The following is a 15778-nucleotide window of genomic DNA, read 5'->3' as shown; positions in this document are numbered from 1 at the left end:
TTGATATGGATGGTTTAACGAGTGCACCTAGTACCGTAACACAGTCATGGGTTGATATGGATGGTTTAACAAGTGCACCTAGTATCATAACACAGTCATGGGTTGATATGGATGGTTTAACAAGTACACCCAGTATCGTAACACAGTCATGGGTTGATATGGATGGTTTAACAAGTGCACCTAGTACCGTAACACAGTCATGGGTTGATATGGATGGTTTAACAAATGCGCCCAGTACCGTAACACAGTCATGGGTTGATATGGATGGGTTAACAAGTGCACCTAGTACCGTAACACAGTCATGGGTTGATATGGATGGTTTAACAAGTGCACCTAGTATCATAACACAGTCATGGGTTGATATGGATGGTTTAACAAATACGCCCAGTATCGTTACACAGTCATGGGTTGATATGGATGGTTTAACAAGTGCACCTAGTACCGTAACACAGTCATGGGTTGATATGGATGGTTTAACAAGTGCACCTAGTATCATAACACAGTCATGGGTTGATATGGATGGTTTAACAAGTACACCCAGTATCGTTACACAGTCATGGGTTGATATGGATGGTTTAACAAGTGCACCTAGTACCGTAACACAGTCATGGGTTGATATGGATGGTTTAACAAGTGCACCTAGTATCATAACACAGTCATGGGTTGATATGGATGGTTTAACAAGTGCGCCTAGTATCGTTACACAGTCTTGGGTTGATATGGATGGTTTAACAAATGCGCCCAGTACCGTAACACAGTCATGGGTTGATATGGATGGGTTAACAAATACGCCCAGTATCGTTACACAGTCATGGGTTGATATGGATGGTTTAACAAGTGCACCTAGTATCGTAACACAGTCATGGGTTGATATGGATGGTTTAACAAGTACAACCAGTATCGTTACACAGTCATGGGTTGATATGGATGGTTTAACAAGTACACCCAGTACCGTAACACAGTCATGGGTTGATATGGATGGTTTAACAAATGCGCCCAGTACCGTAACACAGTCATGGGTTGATATGGATGGGTTAACAAATACGCCCAGTACCGTAACACAGTCATGGGTTGATATGGATGGGTTAACAAATGCGCCCAGTACCGTAACACAGTCATGGGTTGATATGGATGGTTTAACAAGTGCACCTAGTATCATAACACAGTCATGGGTTGATATGGATGGTTTAACAAGTACACCCAGTATCGTAACACAGTCATGGGTTGATATGGATGGTTTAACAAGTGCGCCCAGTACCGTAACACAGTCATGGGTTGATATGGATGGTTTAACAAGTGCACCTAGTATCGTAACACAGTCATGGGTTGATATGGATGGGTTAACAAGTGCACCTAGTATCGTTACACAGTCATGGGTTGATATGGATGGTTTAACAAGTGCACCTAGTATCGTAACACAGTCATGGGTTGATATGGATGGTTTAAGAAGTACAATTAGTTCTGTAACACGGTCATGGATTGAGACAACAATCCTCAGCAAGATCGCCCGAAAGACAAAATTCCAGATTCGTCTTTTGACTGCAGCCACAGGTTATTAGCTAAAGAAGTTCTGATTCTAACCATAAAGCACATGGTGCTCAGACTTACTGGATAAGTGCTGAAACGTGAGCACGCTCGTATAATCAGCTAAACAGAGACTTATCTGAAGGCACCATGCCCCGAACCTTCCTCCGTCTTGGACATAGGTGTCAGTTCTAGTTGATCACGTGTCTGTGATAATTTAATATGGCTCTCATCAACTTCGAGCCCCCGTTCATCAATTCGTAAGACCTGGTTCGTAGCCGTGAACGAAAATGAGTTACATCGGCATCCGCCACTGAGAAATAATTCTTCTTAAAGGTCACTTTCTTCTACCACCAAGACGTCCCTATTGATGAATTATATTATAACATTGTTTCATATATAGACGGAATCTACTGTTGGTTGGCAGATGTACTGGTTATGTCTGTAATGGGCGTCGTTTGAAGTGATGTTTTAACGAGCGGAGGTCCGTTTATGTTGTCACTACGCCCGAGATTGAAAACAGTTCCAATTTTAGAAGATAATAAAGATTGTAAAGCAAAACTACAAGGGATCTAAAGAAGGTTATATTCCAGATTTTAATGTGATGAAACGACAAAGTTCTAAAAGCTCTAACAAATTAGAACGACATTCGGTAGATCGTGGGAATATTTGTATTTACGGTAAGGCAAAAACTCCTCCATTTTTTAAGCTGAAACCATCGCCTGACATCGATCCGTCTTTAATCAGTAAAGAAGAAAACGAATATGCAATTCGGTTACCAGAATATGTTAATGAGGTGAACAGACAGTTAAGTATATTGTACTGCGCCAAGGGGGTTGTTTTATCTATCTTTTCCCAGATTGTTTTATCTATGTCTTCACTTCCATGTGTTTTGAGAAGTGGCCTTGACCTTTAAGCAGCAGTCGTATTTGCCATGTCACTCCTCGGTAAAATCCAAAAGAAAGGAAATCTAACACCTTAAAGTATGGGTCGTACTTATATAATGGACTAATCGTCTACTAGAGACTGTGCCTCCAAGATTAAAACAAATGTATCACCATGGCTCCTTGTACCCCGTGAGCTGTTGTTATTGCCTCAAGTACCTAGGGGCATCGTGTAGCTGATTTAAATAATCAACTTTGATATATGCAACATTGTGCAAACCATGTTTTGCCAACGGGTTTATAGTACCATTAGAAAAATAATCATTTAGAGTTAGATGTCGTTCCTAACAACTTTGCAATTCGTTTTTGATATAGTTGCGTTGTCATATAAAATCAGCCATCTCCAATTCACCCGAAACACATCACAGCATGTGCAAAATGAGCCGAAGATTGAGAGACATAAACGTATTCACATAGATTCTCAATTAAAGTTAGAAGTAAATTGTGTCTACTCTTCAAGTTACACGGAACATCGAATCTCAGACGTATGGTGTCAGCATTAACTGAACATATTGTCACCTTCCAAAACAACATAACACCATAATAATCACTTATTTTCAAGATTGTAAGCGATGATTGCTCGATACATCATAATCAATACAAATAAATTGAACTATGGCTAGTTGGAATAAACTGCCTCTGAAACGAAGACCTTGCATTTCAGCAGTGTTATACACCAGACCTTGAAATCAACTAACTCTGTAAGTACCTTTCCTAAACTATCCTCCCGTACACTTAATCGTAGACATTGGACACGTATTGTTTCAAGTTCTTGTGTAAGTCTTCACCGTCTTTGACCAGAACCAGACGAATAAGACGCTACCAAGATCTCCTTATACGGTAGCTACCGGCTATTGTACTTGCATTGGTGGTCAATTCTCATTAATTCTTGACAAGCTATACTTTACCGTAATTTATTTCCGTGTAAACACTGTTATTTGCCATCATAACTGATAATCGATCTCAGACAAAGCGCATTAGTTCCTCAGTACATGACTTTCAATGTGTCATTGTCTATTGGCAATAATAGGAGCAGGTAGTTTCTAAATCATAGTGTAAGTGCAATTTCCACAGAGGATGTATGTATGTATGAGTGTGTGCGTGCGTGTGTGCGTGCGTGTGTGTGTGTGTCTGTATGTCTGTTTGTATGTATGTGAGTACGTTCGCGTGTATGCATGAATGTATGGATGACGTTATACTTCCACTTCCAACCATACTCATACGAAGCTTCTAGAAGAGTCTGAGAAGTATGTAGATTGCTGTTAACATTGCTGCAGCAAGAAAAATACCTGGACAGTGTCCCCATGGAAGCTGGACACCTAGACCTGAGTTATCTAAACTCCGTGCTGATCGTTGATGTGTAGGCTGAATAGCCAAGCGGAGATCACTCGCTCGTGCCCTACTACACCATGACTAATTCTAAAGCTATCAGACCGGAAACCAGCATAGGAAACACGTGATTTCATGCACAAGTACGACATTCGAAGTAGTCTGCAGAATTTCCTTCTCATGTATGTATGCATGTGCGTGCGTGCGTGCTTGTGTGTGTGTATGTATGTATGTATATATGTGTGTGTGTGTGCGTGTGTGCATTGCCAAGTGTAATCGGTGAAGATGACACTAATATGTAATACGTTTAACAGAATATGCTACTGAGTCAACAGTTAAGCATTGCTCTTTTGCGATGGTCTTAAAAAGGTTGTTTTAGCTGTCTTCTCACAAGAAGTTTTACGACGATGTGTCTTGACAGGTGACCTTGACCTCTGTGCAACAGCCATACTTGTCACGACACTCTTCAAATGAAATCGTAGAAAGAAAAACCAACACCTTGAAATGTGGGTCGTACTCATAACATGGACTTATCGCCTATTCGAGTTTGTGCTTACCCGATTAAAACAAATATCACACCGGGCTCCTTGTACACCTTGAGCTAATGGTATTGCAGCAAATAGCTTGGAGGTACAGGCTAGCTGATTTAAATATTAATGTGCGTTGGTAATTCTTCAACCTTGAGCAAACCACGTTCTGCCAACGGCGTTTTGTTCTATATTATGAAAGTAATCATTTAATTCAGATATCTTTTCGTAACGAGCAACACTTTGACAACTTTGCAATTTGATATAGTTGTATTGTCACATAAAGTCAGCCAATTCACCCGAAACACATCACCCATACGGCGTATAGAAAGGAAAGAACCAAGATTGACAGACGCAAAGGTGTTCACATAGTCTCTCAATTAAACGTAGCTGTAGATTGTATCTACGTTTAATGTTACACGGACCATGAAATCTTAAACATAGGATTTCAGCGTCAACTGAACACATGTTCACCTTGCAAAAAGCACAACATAATAGTACTCACTTACTATCAAGATTGTAACTGATGCTTGCTCGATACTCACGAATGTATGTATGTATGTATGTATGTATGTATGTATGTATGTATGTATGTATGTATGTATGTATGTATGTATGTATGTATGTATGTATGTATGTATGTATGGATGTATGGATGGATGTATGTATGTATGTATGCACGTACGCACGAACGTACGCACACACGTATGTACATGTGCGTTTGCGTGTGTATGTGCATATAATCCACGGTCAGGTTGAGTCATTAGCCCCTTACGCCCGACATTCGTCCCCAACATCCAGTCACACAGATCCTTTCAACAATTTTGTTAAATGGTAGTCCTAGAAATTTCACTACATTTCTTAATGTGTTTCCTGATTTAATCTAACAATTGATCAGCAGAAATATTGCTGCTGATATGAACAGACGGCACACGCACCGAGAGCAGACGACAATTTCAATTTATCACGTGATAGTCACGTGCCCAAACTGCACCCACGATCCCTTTGCATTACGTGGAGCTGTGACTGCACTGAACGAACAAAGACTGCAAAAACCGACATCAGCATAGTGTTTCAACACTCTAGACATGTCTGGACACATAGCCATCACCGATCACAATGTGTACCTTGGTCCACTACAGGAAAGGCGGTGGATTTAGAAACATATGTAACAGTTATCTTTAGCTTGGTAAGAAACTTCTTCATGCATATCACATTACGTATTTAACTTGGGGTCACTGTGGCCGGAAATTTCGTCATGCCTCTCTCTATATATATATGTGTTTGCGTGTGTGTGTCTCTCTGTGTGTGTATGTGTGTGTTGGTGTCGATGAGTATGCATGTCTGTTTCTCTGCCTCTGTGTCTGAATGTGCATTTTGGGTAACCGATCAATGGATATTTCTTGGGCAAGCATCTCATGAGGACGGAATAGGACAGCACTATATGTTGGCGTGTCTATGTGTGCGCCCTGTGTCTGTGTGTATGAGCTTGGAGTGGGTTTAGGCTCGGAGTGGGTTTGGTTAGGATCTCTCACTCCTTCGTACTACAATGACTGTATATATATGTATGCAGTACGAAATGCTTAATGTGACACCGAGTCAATAGGTGAATATAATATGAACTTAAGCGATTGCTCCATGCACACCATATTTCCTTATACAACAGAAATCAATATATACCATGTATTTACCGGTTGCATGACACGTGAATACGTGTGTATGTGAGTGTTTATGTTTGGGGTTGTGCGTGTCTCTGCACTTGTATGAATGAGTGAGGTTTGAGTCTGTGAATTTTTGACTGAGTGAGCTCTGGCTGAGTGAATGAGTTTTGAGTGCGAGTGTGTTTGGATGTGTGAGTGATTTTTGGTTAGGTGGGCGAGTTTTCCATCGGTAGGTGGGTATTTAGATGAGTTTGTGGGTGGGTGAGTGCCTGCGTAGGTGTGCGTGACCGGATCACTCTCACTTAGCCAGAGTCTAAACAAAAAGGTCTTGTTAAAACAACATTACACTATGGCTAGGTCAGAAATGCCAGCCAGGAAATTAGCATTAGCCAGTGAAGTGTGAGTCTTTGTTTAAGGGCTATAGTCTATATCTACAATGTGACATGATAAAAAATGTATGCAACTATGTGTGTGTTTGTTTGCAATATTAAAATTTGGTTTAAGCATATTTATTTCTGATATATTGTTCAGAAATATCGACAAACACACAAAAAGCTTATAAAAATGCCGTGATCGACAAACACACAAAAAGCTTATAAAAATGCCTCTCCAGACAAAATAGCATTTATGCGACTTGCATTTCAAATCATGAGTACAAAAGTATGAGATCATAAATTACATTAAGCATATAATATACATGAATATAAACATCTTTACAGCAAAAGTACTTTTTGTTCTGAAAAATGTCAACTGAAAACTTAGAACTGATTAGATTTTCGTGGAGTGGTAATAAAGTTATGTACTGATTTGATATGATTTATAGATCTGGGTAATTCGAGGTTAACATACAGAGCATCATTTATGTTAACTTATATCCATGTTTGAAGTAAAATAAATCGATTCTTAAAGCATTTTTGAGGGGTCATGTAAAGAAAAATAATGAAGGGTGTCCTCGAAGGCAGTCATATGGTGTAATCATATTCCTGAATACACTTGGTGATTGTATATGTCTGAGGTCTTCAAGCAAAGAATTCAAAATTTCAATAGTACTGGGTAAAAATCACTTTTTCTTGAAAATCGGTATTTGTAAATCCTTCAAAAATTTATCATTGTTGAAACTTTATCAAGTACAGAATGCATATGTGCAGTCCAATTTGCGTCTTTTTCAAACCAGAGGCCTAGATGTTTCTGCTCTGAATAAAAATTATTTTTGCATAAATAATCATGGAATAGTTAAAAATCATTTCACTAATATCACCAATTAAGCATTTCCTGAAATTCGTATCAACATCAATACCAAATCAACATATATCACCTTGATACAAATGTCACTGATGTCACCAACTGAGCATTCCCTCAAGTCCTCCAAAAATATTCAAATAATAAAATATCAGTGTAGATATATCTCACTTTAATACAAACTTCACGAATCTCACTAATTGAGCATTTTGTTTAAATTAAGTTTGGCTCACTGGGATTAAGTGTTATCAAAACACTAACCCCAGAGAGCCAAATTCCACTCTCGCTATGTGAGAGACCACTTTCACAGAATCTGGCTATGTGAAAGGATACCGCGTGACCAGTGTCTTTTGAGCAATCAACTTGCCCATCTATTCCTAATTGAATTTTGACCTGTTTCGACAGTACAGTACAACTGCGCAACTATATTATACACATAATGCTATTCAATACAACTCGACTAATGAATCTGTGATAAAATACAGCGTTACGACAGGTCGTAATACTGCCAACGTTTTGAGGATCTGGACGCAATTTGTAAAATAACAATCGGTATGTACTTTGAACATGGTGTTTTATTTTTTGATAATGCAATGAAATTCTCCTTCAGAGGAAAGCAAATGGCGCCAGACGGAAGGACTGCGAATATCAAGATGTTGAATGAACTGAAAATTCGAAGTTTCATGGCCTCTAAAATGATGTACGAACAGTCAACCAGATATAGTAACTATGCTTTTTGGGCAGTGATGGTAGCTAGTACTCTTATGGGTGTAGCTGCTGCTAACTTATGTGATTATCTCCCCGTGGGTGATGGTCAGGACAAATGGGTTTCAGCATCTAAGATGCTCATCGGTGTGGTCTCGGGATTTGCACTTTCCTTTCAAACAGGCAGAATCTTTCTCATTGATTACTTTGAAAAGAAACAAACAATATATAACGAGACAGCATCAAGTTGGCAAAAACTGGAATTCGATATAGAATTATTTTTAAACTCTATCGAGGTCACAACCACAGACAACGATATCAGAGAATTTACAAGTGAGTGTATAAAACAGCGAGATGACATATGTTCCAAGTCCAAACCAGAGGAAGATATTTATCAGAAATATCATAATTACCCCGATTTAGTGATCGAGAAGTATCAAAGAAAACGCACTGTCATTGCGTACATTCTACAAAAAATTGAACAGGAGGAAGAAAGAGAAGAACATCAAGAAGAAGACCAACAAGATGACCCTGACTTGCTTTGTTGGTCGTGTCTTCCATTTGGTGCATTTTTTTGTATTTTGTACAGTCCGGTCAATTTTCTAATGAAGCATGTCAACGATACTCGATGCAATTACCACCGTAAACATTTCATTTAAAAATGTGAACAGGGTGTTGTGTTCTTCTCTTCAAACGAGTGAGCTTGCTTTAGAGAAGGCAAGACAATACATTCACTACCTATGTAAAGGCAACGACCCCAGAAGGTACATTGCTACGCTAAAGTCATGCAACTCTACTCAGTGCCTGAAACGACCGAAACCCATACCATCGTCTTTCTATTTACACCCGTGCTACATTGATTGCATGTAGTTGTACAGTGGTTTGCATATTTTAACATCTGCATTTGTGATTCATGGTTTATTTGTTTTAACATCTATAATTTCCGGTTCTTGGTTCATCAATTCTCACATCTATGTTCCTGATTCATGGGCTTGTCGTAGGAGGCAACTAACGTGATCAGGTATCCCAGTTGATGTTCATGATGTTAATCACTGGACTGTCTGGTCCAAACTTACAGACCGCCGGGAATATTGCTGAGTGCGACAGAGCAAACCAAAGCAAACCGGGGTTAGGAACAGTGAGGGTACACTGTGTAAGTATATGTAAGTATAAGAGTAAGTATATTAGGCATTTTCTGTTGTATTTGCTATGCTATTCTGTTTGTGCCAACATTATCAAACCACAGTAACGCACTTTTGTAATGCTCCACTGAAGGAACGTTGCGATTGTGCATTCTCGTATGAGTATGTTTAGGCACTACCTACTACATGTGTTGTGTGTGTATATTATGCCAACGCTTTCATGACATCAACGTATACTTATATTCGTTTGTAAATGCTTCTCTGAAACGAAAGCCTGTTTCTACTTTTCAAGCGTATAAGGCACTACCTACCTGTTATGCTAATCTATCATGCCAACACTGTCATGCCATTAACACTCATACTCATGTGTAAATGCTCTCCTGAAATGAATACCAGGTCCCGATTTCTCGAAACAAACTTTTACTTAAATTTCAAACTTAGTTTGACAATTTGAAACTGCTTTATTTTTAACTCAAATGCATGTTTTAAGACATAAAATGCCCAAACACCTTAAGCAATATATTCACAGAACTCAAACTGTCTACTAGTTTTTAATTTAACAGCAATTTCAGTACATTCCGGCAAATATATTTTCTCAATTTTGAGTAAAAACACGAACTTAAGTCAAAACTCAGATTTAAGTTTGTTTCGAGAAATCGAGGCCTGATTATACTTTCTGTATGAGTGTATTAATTAGCCACTACCTACTTGTTATGCTAGTATACTATGCCAAAATTTTTAAGCCACCAACGTACACTTACTTATAGTCGTTTGTAAATGCTCCACTGAAATGAAAGGAAAGAAATAAAATTCTGAGTTATAGTCTATTTCTTCTAACACCCATGTTTCTGATTTCGGCTTATTTATTCTCGCATCTATGTTACTGATTTGGGCTTATTTATTCTCGCATCTATGTTTCTGATTTTGGATTATTTATTCTTGCATCTACGTTGCTGATGTACACGCTGTATTATTATGCACATGAATAAAAATGCTTTCACAGATGGGAACATTAAGGAAAGGGTTGTAATTTTTTGCGAATCAGGGTCTCCTTTCCTGTAGTAATGTTAACTAAGATTAACTTTAACTCCCATTGTTGAACACTGTACTAAGGTTTCATTAATGACTTACGATCACCTTAGTGCTTTGTGAAAGGAGGCACTGATACAATATCTCAAACATGAGTGACACACACACACAAACAGTCCATAAAAGTGTCATCGAAGGTGTTTATAACGGTCAATCTAGGATTAGAACCATAAGCAAGGTGAGTGAGTTTAGGTTTACGCCACAGTCAGCAATATTCCAGCTATATGGCGGCGGTCTGTAAATAATCGAGTTTGGACCAGACAATCCAGTGATCAACAGCATGAGCATCGATCCACGCAGGCTGGAACCGATGACATGTGTCAACCAAGTCATCGAGCCTGACCACCTGATCCCTTTAGTCGCCTCTTACGGCAAGCATAGTCGCCTTTTATGGCAATCACGGGTTGTTGAAGGTCTATTCTACCCCGGACATTACCGGGTGCTCGACCAAAGACAAATGGACGCATCTCTGCACAGTTATTACTGTCGCCCAGACGATTAGGTCACATTCATCTGTTTACTCATTGGCGATGGATATGGGTGGATAATGATGTTGCTGACACCCGTTCTTAACAATATACCGTCTTTATGTTGTCCGTATAAAAGAGTCAAGTCTTCATCGTACCTTCCAAGTGTTATCGTGATGAGCATTGGGCTTGACCACCCAATCCTCTTGATCGCCTTTTTGGACAAGTAGTGTTGTTGTTTTGCAGTAGTGTGTTCGCCAAGGTTCCGTTACGTGACGTCTTCTTTGCGTAGGGAGTTGTTCAATTTGGTGGCAACCAATTCCTGTTGTCTTCAAATGAGAATTGGATCGTGAGTGACTCAGAATTGTTGTCCTTGCCGCTGTGTCTTCCTCCATTAAAAAGCTATCAACTTGTATACATTACAATATGCTAGCTTCTGAAACAACGCTTTCCAGTGGTAAGAATGAAAATAGGAGATACTGTTGAGTACCGCGTTTTGTCGTGTACCACATTATGAGTCATTATGGAATTCGTCATTCTCTTTTGGAGACAAATGGTCTGAAGTACAGGTGGGTCAGTGCACCATTTGTTTAGCAGTAGTGTGCAGGATTTAAGCCGATGTGAAGAATATTTCAGTATTATCACGGCTTTCTCAGCTTGACTTTGGGAGAAAACTTTACAACAATTAGATTGGGTTTTGTAAGTGTACTGTGATTGTCAATCCCAAAAGCACGATCATGGTGCTGGCACACCTAAAAAGCATAACCAGGGAGAATATTTGAGTCGAACCACGACTATATCTTTATGGAAAGCCAAAGGGGCATAACTCTGCACCGTGGATTATGTATGATTTTGCCAGTCTTGGGAAGCTAACTCGGAGGCATTTGTTGTGTGCATACGTCTACTGTTACTCAACCAACAATCGAACTTGCTTGAAATAGAATATGAAATGTATTATGGATAGATGGGTGATTTTCCAGCAATATTCAATACGTCGTACCATGACGACGCTAAAGGAACAAAGACAGCAAAAAGTTAAATCACTCAGCATGGTGATTGTTACGCATTGTTCTATGAAACACTGACTAATCTATTTTCAATTTAATTTTTATCTAGTTTTGCTCAAATGTATACAGTTTGTACACTGTTCGCAACAATATAGTCCTATTGCGATTCCGACGACAAATTATCATTAGGCGTTGTCAATGCAGATTCTACGATGGTTACTAGAAATGCTCGAATTTGATTGGTCAATAAAATCAGACGGTATCAATTTGGATTGAGCATGCGTCTGATTTCACGGCGCTTCACTGCGCAAGTATACAATACGCAAGTATATACTACTACTTCAGCTTGACCACCAACATGGCTAATATCAACACAACAGACGTAATGTAAAAACATTTATTAAAATTCGAACAAATGCTATTATGTGATTTTTCTTCCGCAGATATTAGAGAAACTCACAATCATATTATCTTCTATTATAAAAATAGTCAAACTAAGTTACATAACACAGTCCCCAACATAAACAAACACTATCTAATTTATAGTCAGGAAGCCTTGTCAAAAATACACCCCTATCTATACAAAATGTGCAGCAAAACGTGAGTGAACATTTGCCTAGTACCTGATAAATGGTATATTTATGAATTTGAAATTCCCAACATAAGGGTCATTCGAAACACCGAATTTATGCCACTTATACCCCATCATATCTTGTTGCATCGTTCAAAAATTGAACCACCAGAAATTTGCTCTATGCTAGATTCCCGGCAAGACGACCACTGCTGGAGACCTGTATCCGCACGCTTTGAAGAAATGGCTTGACCATAATCTAGTCCCAAGTGATGAAAACAATGTTCCAAGGAAACCAAAGTTAGTAGCATGTACACAAAGCAGCACTGTCACTCTTTCGTCTGATGCCGGGGTGGAAACAAGTGCATGAGATCATCATCGGCACTCGCCGGTCATAAAAATCAACTGTCTTTGATTACAGCTCGTAGGTCGTTCAGAAAAGGATCTATTCTTCGATTCTGCAGGGTTCAGATTCGACAGTCAGTCAAATATGTTCCACTGTCACTTCAAATTAGAACCTTTTCCAAAGTGTTAAAATCGTCTCGTCTACCATTTCGAACTGTTGCACTGTCAACAACTACTTGCAAGAAGATAACATTACATGTATTCCACTGTGTGACCAGTGGGTAGGGTAGCACAACACACAAAACAACAGGCTGGTTTTCAGTCATGTAGGGTTGGGATTATATAAAGCAAACTCTTTGGTATTACGTTATAGCATTGACTAAACAGTTGATTGTTTTCTTTGTTTGGAGAAAATATTTTATATATCACAATGCTGTTAAAAATACTAACGACACATACTACAGACGAGTTCAATTCGCCTCTCGCTCCATGCCCGATTACGCGGTTTGAAGGAATTCGTGTTTAAATCGGTTATGGTAGAATGGAGATAAATGTACTGTGTTGGGAGTACATGTACATGAAGTACATGTATGTTACGCAGAATTATTAGTCTCTAAATTTAGACATGACTGGACACATTACCCTTGTTGAACACAGTATGCGAACTGGTGCACGCTAGGAAAGACGACCGAGGAAGAAACATATCCCGCTATTACCTGAAGCTAGGTAAGATATTTGTTTATGATTATGAAAATAAGCATATAAGCATTTCAGATAAGGTCACAAGACAAGATCTGACTTCCCGAAATGTGTACATGTGTGACTCTCCAACCCTCTCTCTCTCTCTGCGCGCGCGAGCGTGTGTGTGTGTGTGTGAGAGAGAGAGAGAGAGAGAGAGAGAGAGAGAGTGTGTGTGTGTGTGTGTGTGTGTGTGTGTGTGTGTGTGTGTGTGTGTGTGTGTGTGTGTGTGTGTGTGTGTGTGTGTGTGTGCCGTGATTGTCAAAGTATAACCAGGGAGAATATTTGATTCGAACCACGACGTTCGTGTGTGCCCATGTGATGGCAAACGGAAAGGTGTGTGTGTTTATGTTTATGTGATTTTCTTAGGCGCGTCACTTCTTAGGCGAGTGTGTGTGTGTGTGTGTGTGTGTGTGTGTGTGTGTGTGTGTGTGTGTGTGTGTGTGCGTGCGTGTGTGATACAAGCGTATGAGATGCTTTCACATTCCTTCATACCCACACTCCCAGCCCTGTACATATAAATGCATTACTGCATGCGTAATGTCTCAATGACTCAACAGACGGACGTGACATAAGTTTATACGGGTTGTTGCATGCACACCATATTACCTATCACAGCAGAAATCAATACTTTACATGTCCTTACATGTTGTGTGGATGGGTGTATGAATACAGTGCACACAGTGATACTGATCTGAACGGAGCAAGGGAAACCATGACGTGTATGCTTGTGTGTGAACATGTTTATGTGCACCTGTGAATGGCTGTCTGCACCTGTGATTAGTTGCGTGAGTGAGTGAGTAACCGCCTCCGTTAGGAATCAGTCAAGAGCAATGATCAACCTGGTCAACTTATCTTGCGTGTATTAATTAACGGGTCCCCATGACAATCAAAGTCGTCGATTTTCATGGTTGATTTTCGTAACAAAGCTGGTCTTTTTTGTAACCACCAAAAAAAGCTTTGGACACGTCTTTGTACATTTCATTACACCCTAAGCAAAGTTTGTATGTGACCTTGTTGCTTTGGTGACATGCAGTAATATCATCCAGGCATAGAGGGCAACAGCAATAACAAAACATTAGCTTGTTATCGTACTGTTCATAAAAAGGGATGTATAAAACTGCTAAATAGCAGAGCACAACTGTGTGCCTCAGTGGCGCAAGAGATCCCGGTGAAAGGCGGTTTGACTCACAGAACAACCCTGGTGTCTCTTACTTTGTATGAGTATATGTATGGTCACTTCCGGCTTCCATCACCACCACCATCACAAATGATTTGTACATTTCAGAAAAGTGTTTTGTGACATGATAATTCACTGAACTTTTTCTTCATAGCAATGGTGTCAAACAGAAGAACCGCGAAAATCAAGATGTTAAATGGCCTGAAAACTCGAAGTTTCATGGCCTCTAAAATGATGTACGAACAGTCAACCAGATACAGTAACTATGCTTTTTGGGCAGTGATTGTAACTAGTGTTCTTATGGGTGTAGCTGCTGCTAACCTATGTGATTATCTCCCCGTGGGTGATGGTCAGAACAGATGGGTTTCAGCATCTAAGATGCTCATCGGAGTGGTCTCGGGATTTGCACTTTCCTTTCAAACAGGCAAAATCTTTCTCATTGATTACTTTGACACGAAACAAAAACTCTATAACGAGACAGCATCAGGTTGGCAAAAACTGGAACTGGACATTGAATTATTCCTAAATTGTATCGAGGAGGCGACCACAGACAAAGATATCAAGGACTTTACAACTACATGTATAAAAGAACGGAATGATATATGCTGCAAGTCTAAACCAGAAGAAGATATTTATCGGAAATATCACAATAACCCCGATCTAGTGATCGAGAAGTATCAGAGGAAAACCGCTGTTATTGCGTCTGTTCAAGAACAGCTTGGTCGGAAGAGGAAAGCAAAAGCAGAACATAAAGAAGATGTACCCGACCTTGTGTGTTGGACTTGTCTTCCCTATGGTGTATATTGTTGTATTTGGTACAGAATGGCAGAAGTGTTCATAAAGCATGTCAGTGTAAGCCGATGCATGTACCACCGTGAACATTTCATTTAAGAATTTGAATGAAAAAGGAATGTTGTGGTTTTCTATCCAAATGAATAAGCTGGCTTTATTCTATCCACAGTAGGTGTGTATACGCTGTATTTATTCTATTCACAGGCTTGTGTATGTTGTTTCTATTGTATTCTCAGTAGTAGTGTATACTCTGTATTTACAGTGGAAGAGCTGTCTAAACCGGCACTCATCAGGACTGAAGAAATAATCCATTTTAGACAATGTGCCGGATTGGATAGCTGGTGTTAAATGTAAACGCCACAACCGGGACTGAGATTTTTAGCCGGTGTTGATAGGTTACCGGAATGGACAGATACCGGTTATGACAGCTTCCACTGTGTTCTATTTACAGTAGTTGTGTATACGCTCTATTTGTTCTAATCATTGTAGGTGTGTATACGCTGTATTTATTCAGTTCA

General features: G+C 39.5%; 2 protein-coding genes across 2 annotated transcripts; both read left to right on the top strand.

Annotated features, from left to right (window-relative positions):
• The first annotated feature begins 5429 nt into the window (after nt 1-5429).
• Nucleotides 5430-10081, top strand: LOC137265508 (uncharacterized). Its single transcript, XM_067800922.1, has 2 exons — nt 5430-5513; nt 7835-10081. Exon 2 carries the CDS (start codon nt 7845-7847, stop codon nt 8586-8588), a length of 744 nt encoding a protein of 247 aa, XP_067657023.1. The 5' UTR covers nt 5430-5513; nt 7835-7844; the 3' UTR covers nt 8589-10081.
• Nucleotides 10082-14624: 4543 nt separating this feature from the next.
• LOC137264948 (uncharacterized) lies at nt 14625-15567 on the top strand. Its single transcript, XM_067800296.1, has 2 exons — nt 14625-15227; nt 15523-15567. Exons 1-2 carry the CDS (start codon nt 14625-14627, stop codon nt 15565-15567), a joined length of 648 nt encoding a protein of 215 aa, XP_067656397.1.
• Nucleotides 15568-15778: the final 211 nt, after the last annotated feature.

Source organism: Haliotis asinina, chromosome 15, assembly GCF_037392515.1.
Source record: "Haliotis asinina isolate JCU_RB_2024 chromosome 15, JCU_Hal_asi_v2, whole genome shotgun sequence".
In the NCBI taxonomy this organism is placed as follows: Eukaryota; Metazoa; Mollusca; class Gastropoda; order Lepetellida; family Haliotidae; genus Haliotis; species Haliotis asinina.
Note: the sequence above shows the minus strand (reverse complement) of the source record. Positions and strands in the feature narration are given on the sequence as shown.

Coding starts and splice junctions, on each gene's coding strand:
- LOC137265508 (XM_067800922.1), top strand. CDS start 7,845: ATGGCGCCAGACGGAAGGACTGCGAATATCAAGATGTTGAATGAACTG.
- LOC137264948 (XM_067800296.1), top strand. CDS start 14,625: ATGGTGTCAAACAGAAGAACCGCGAAAATCAAGATGTTAAATGGCCTG. Junction 15,228..15,522: donor AAGCAGAACATAAAGAAGAT/GTACCCGACCTT, acceptor CTGTATTTACAG/TGGAAGAGCTGTCTAAACCG.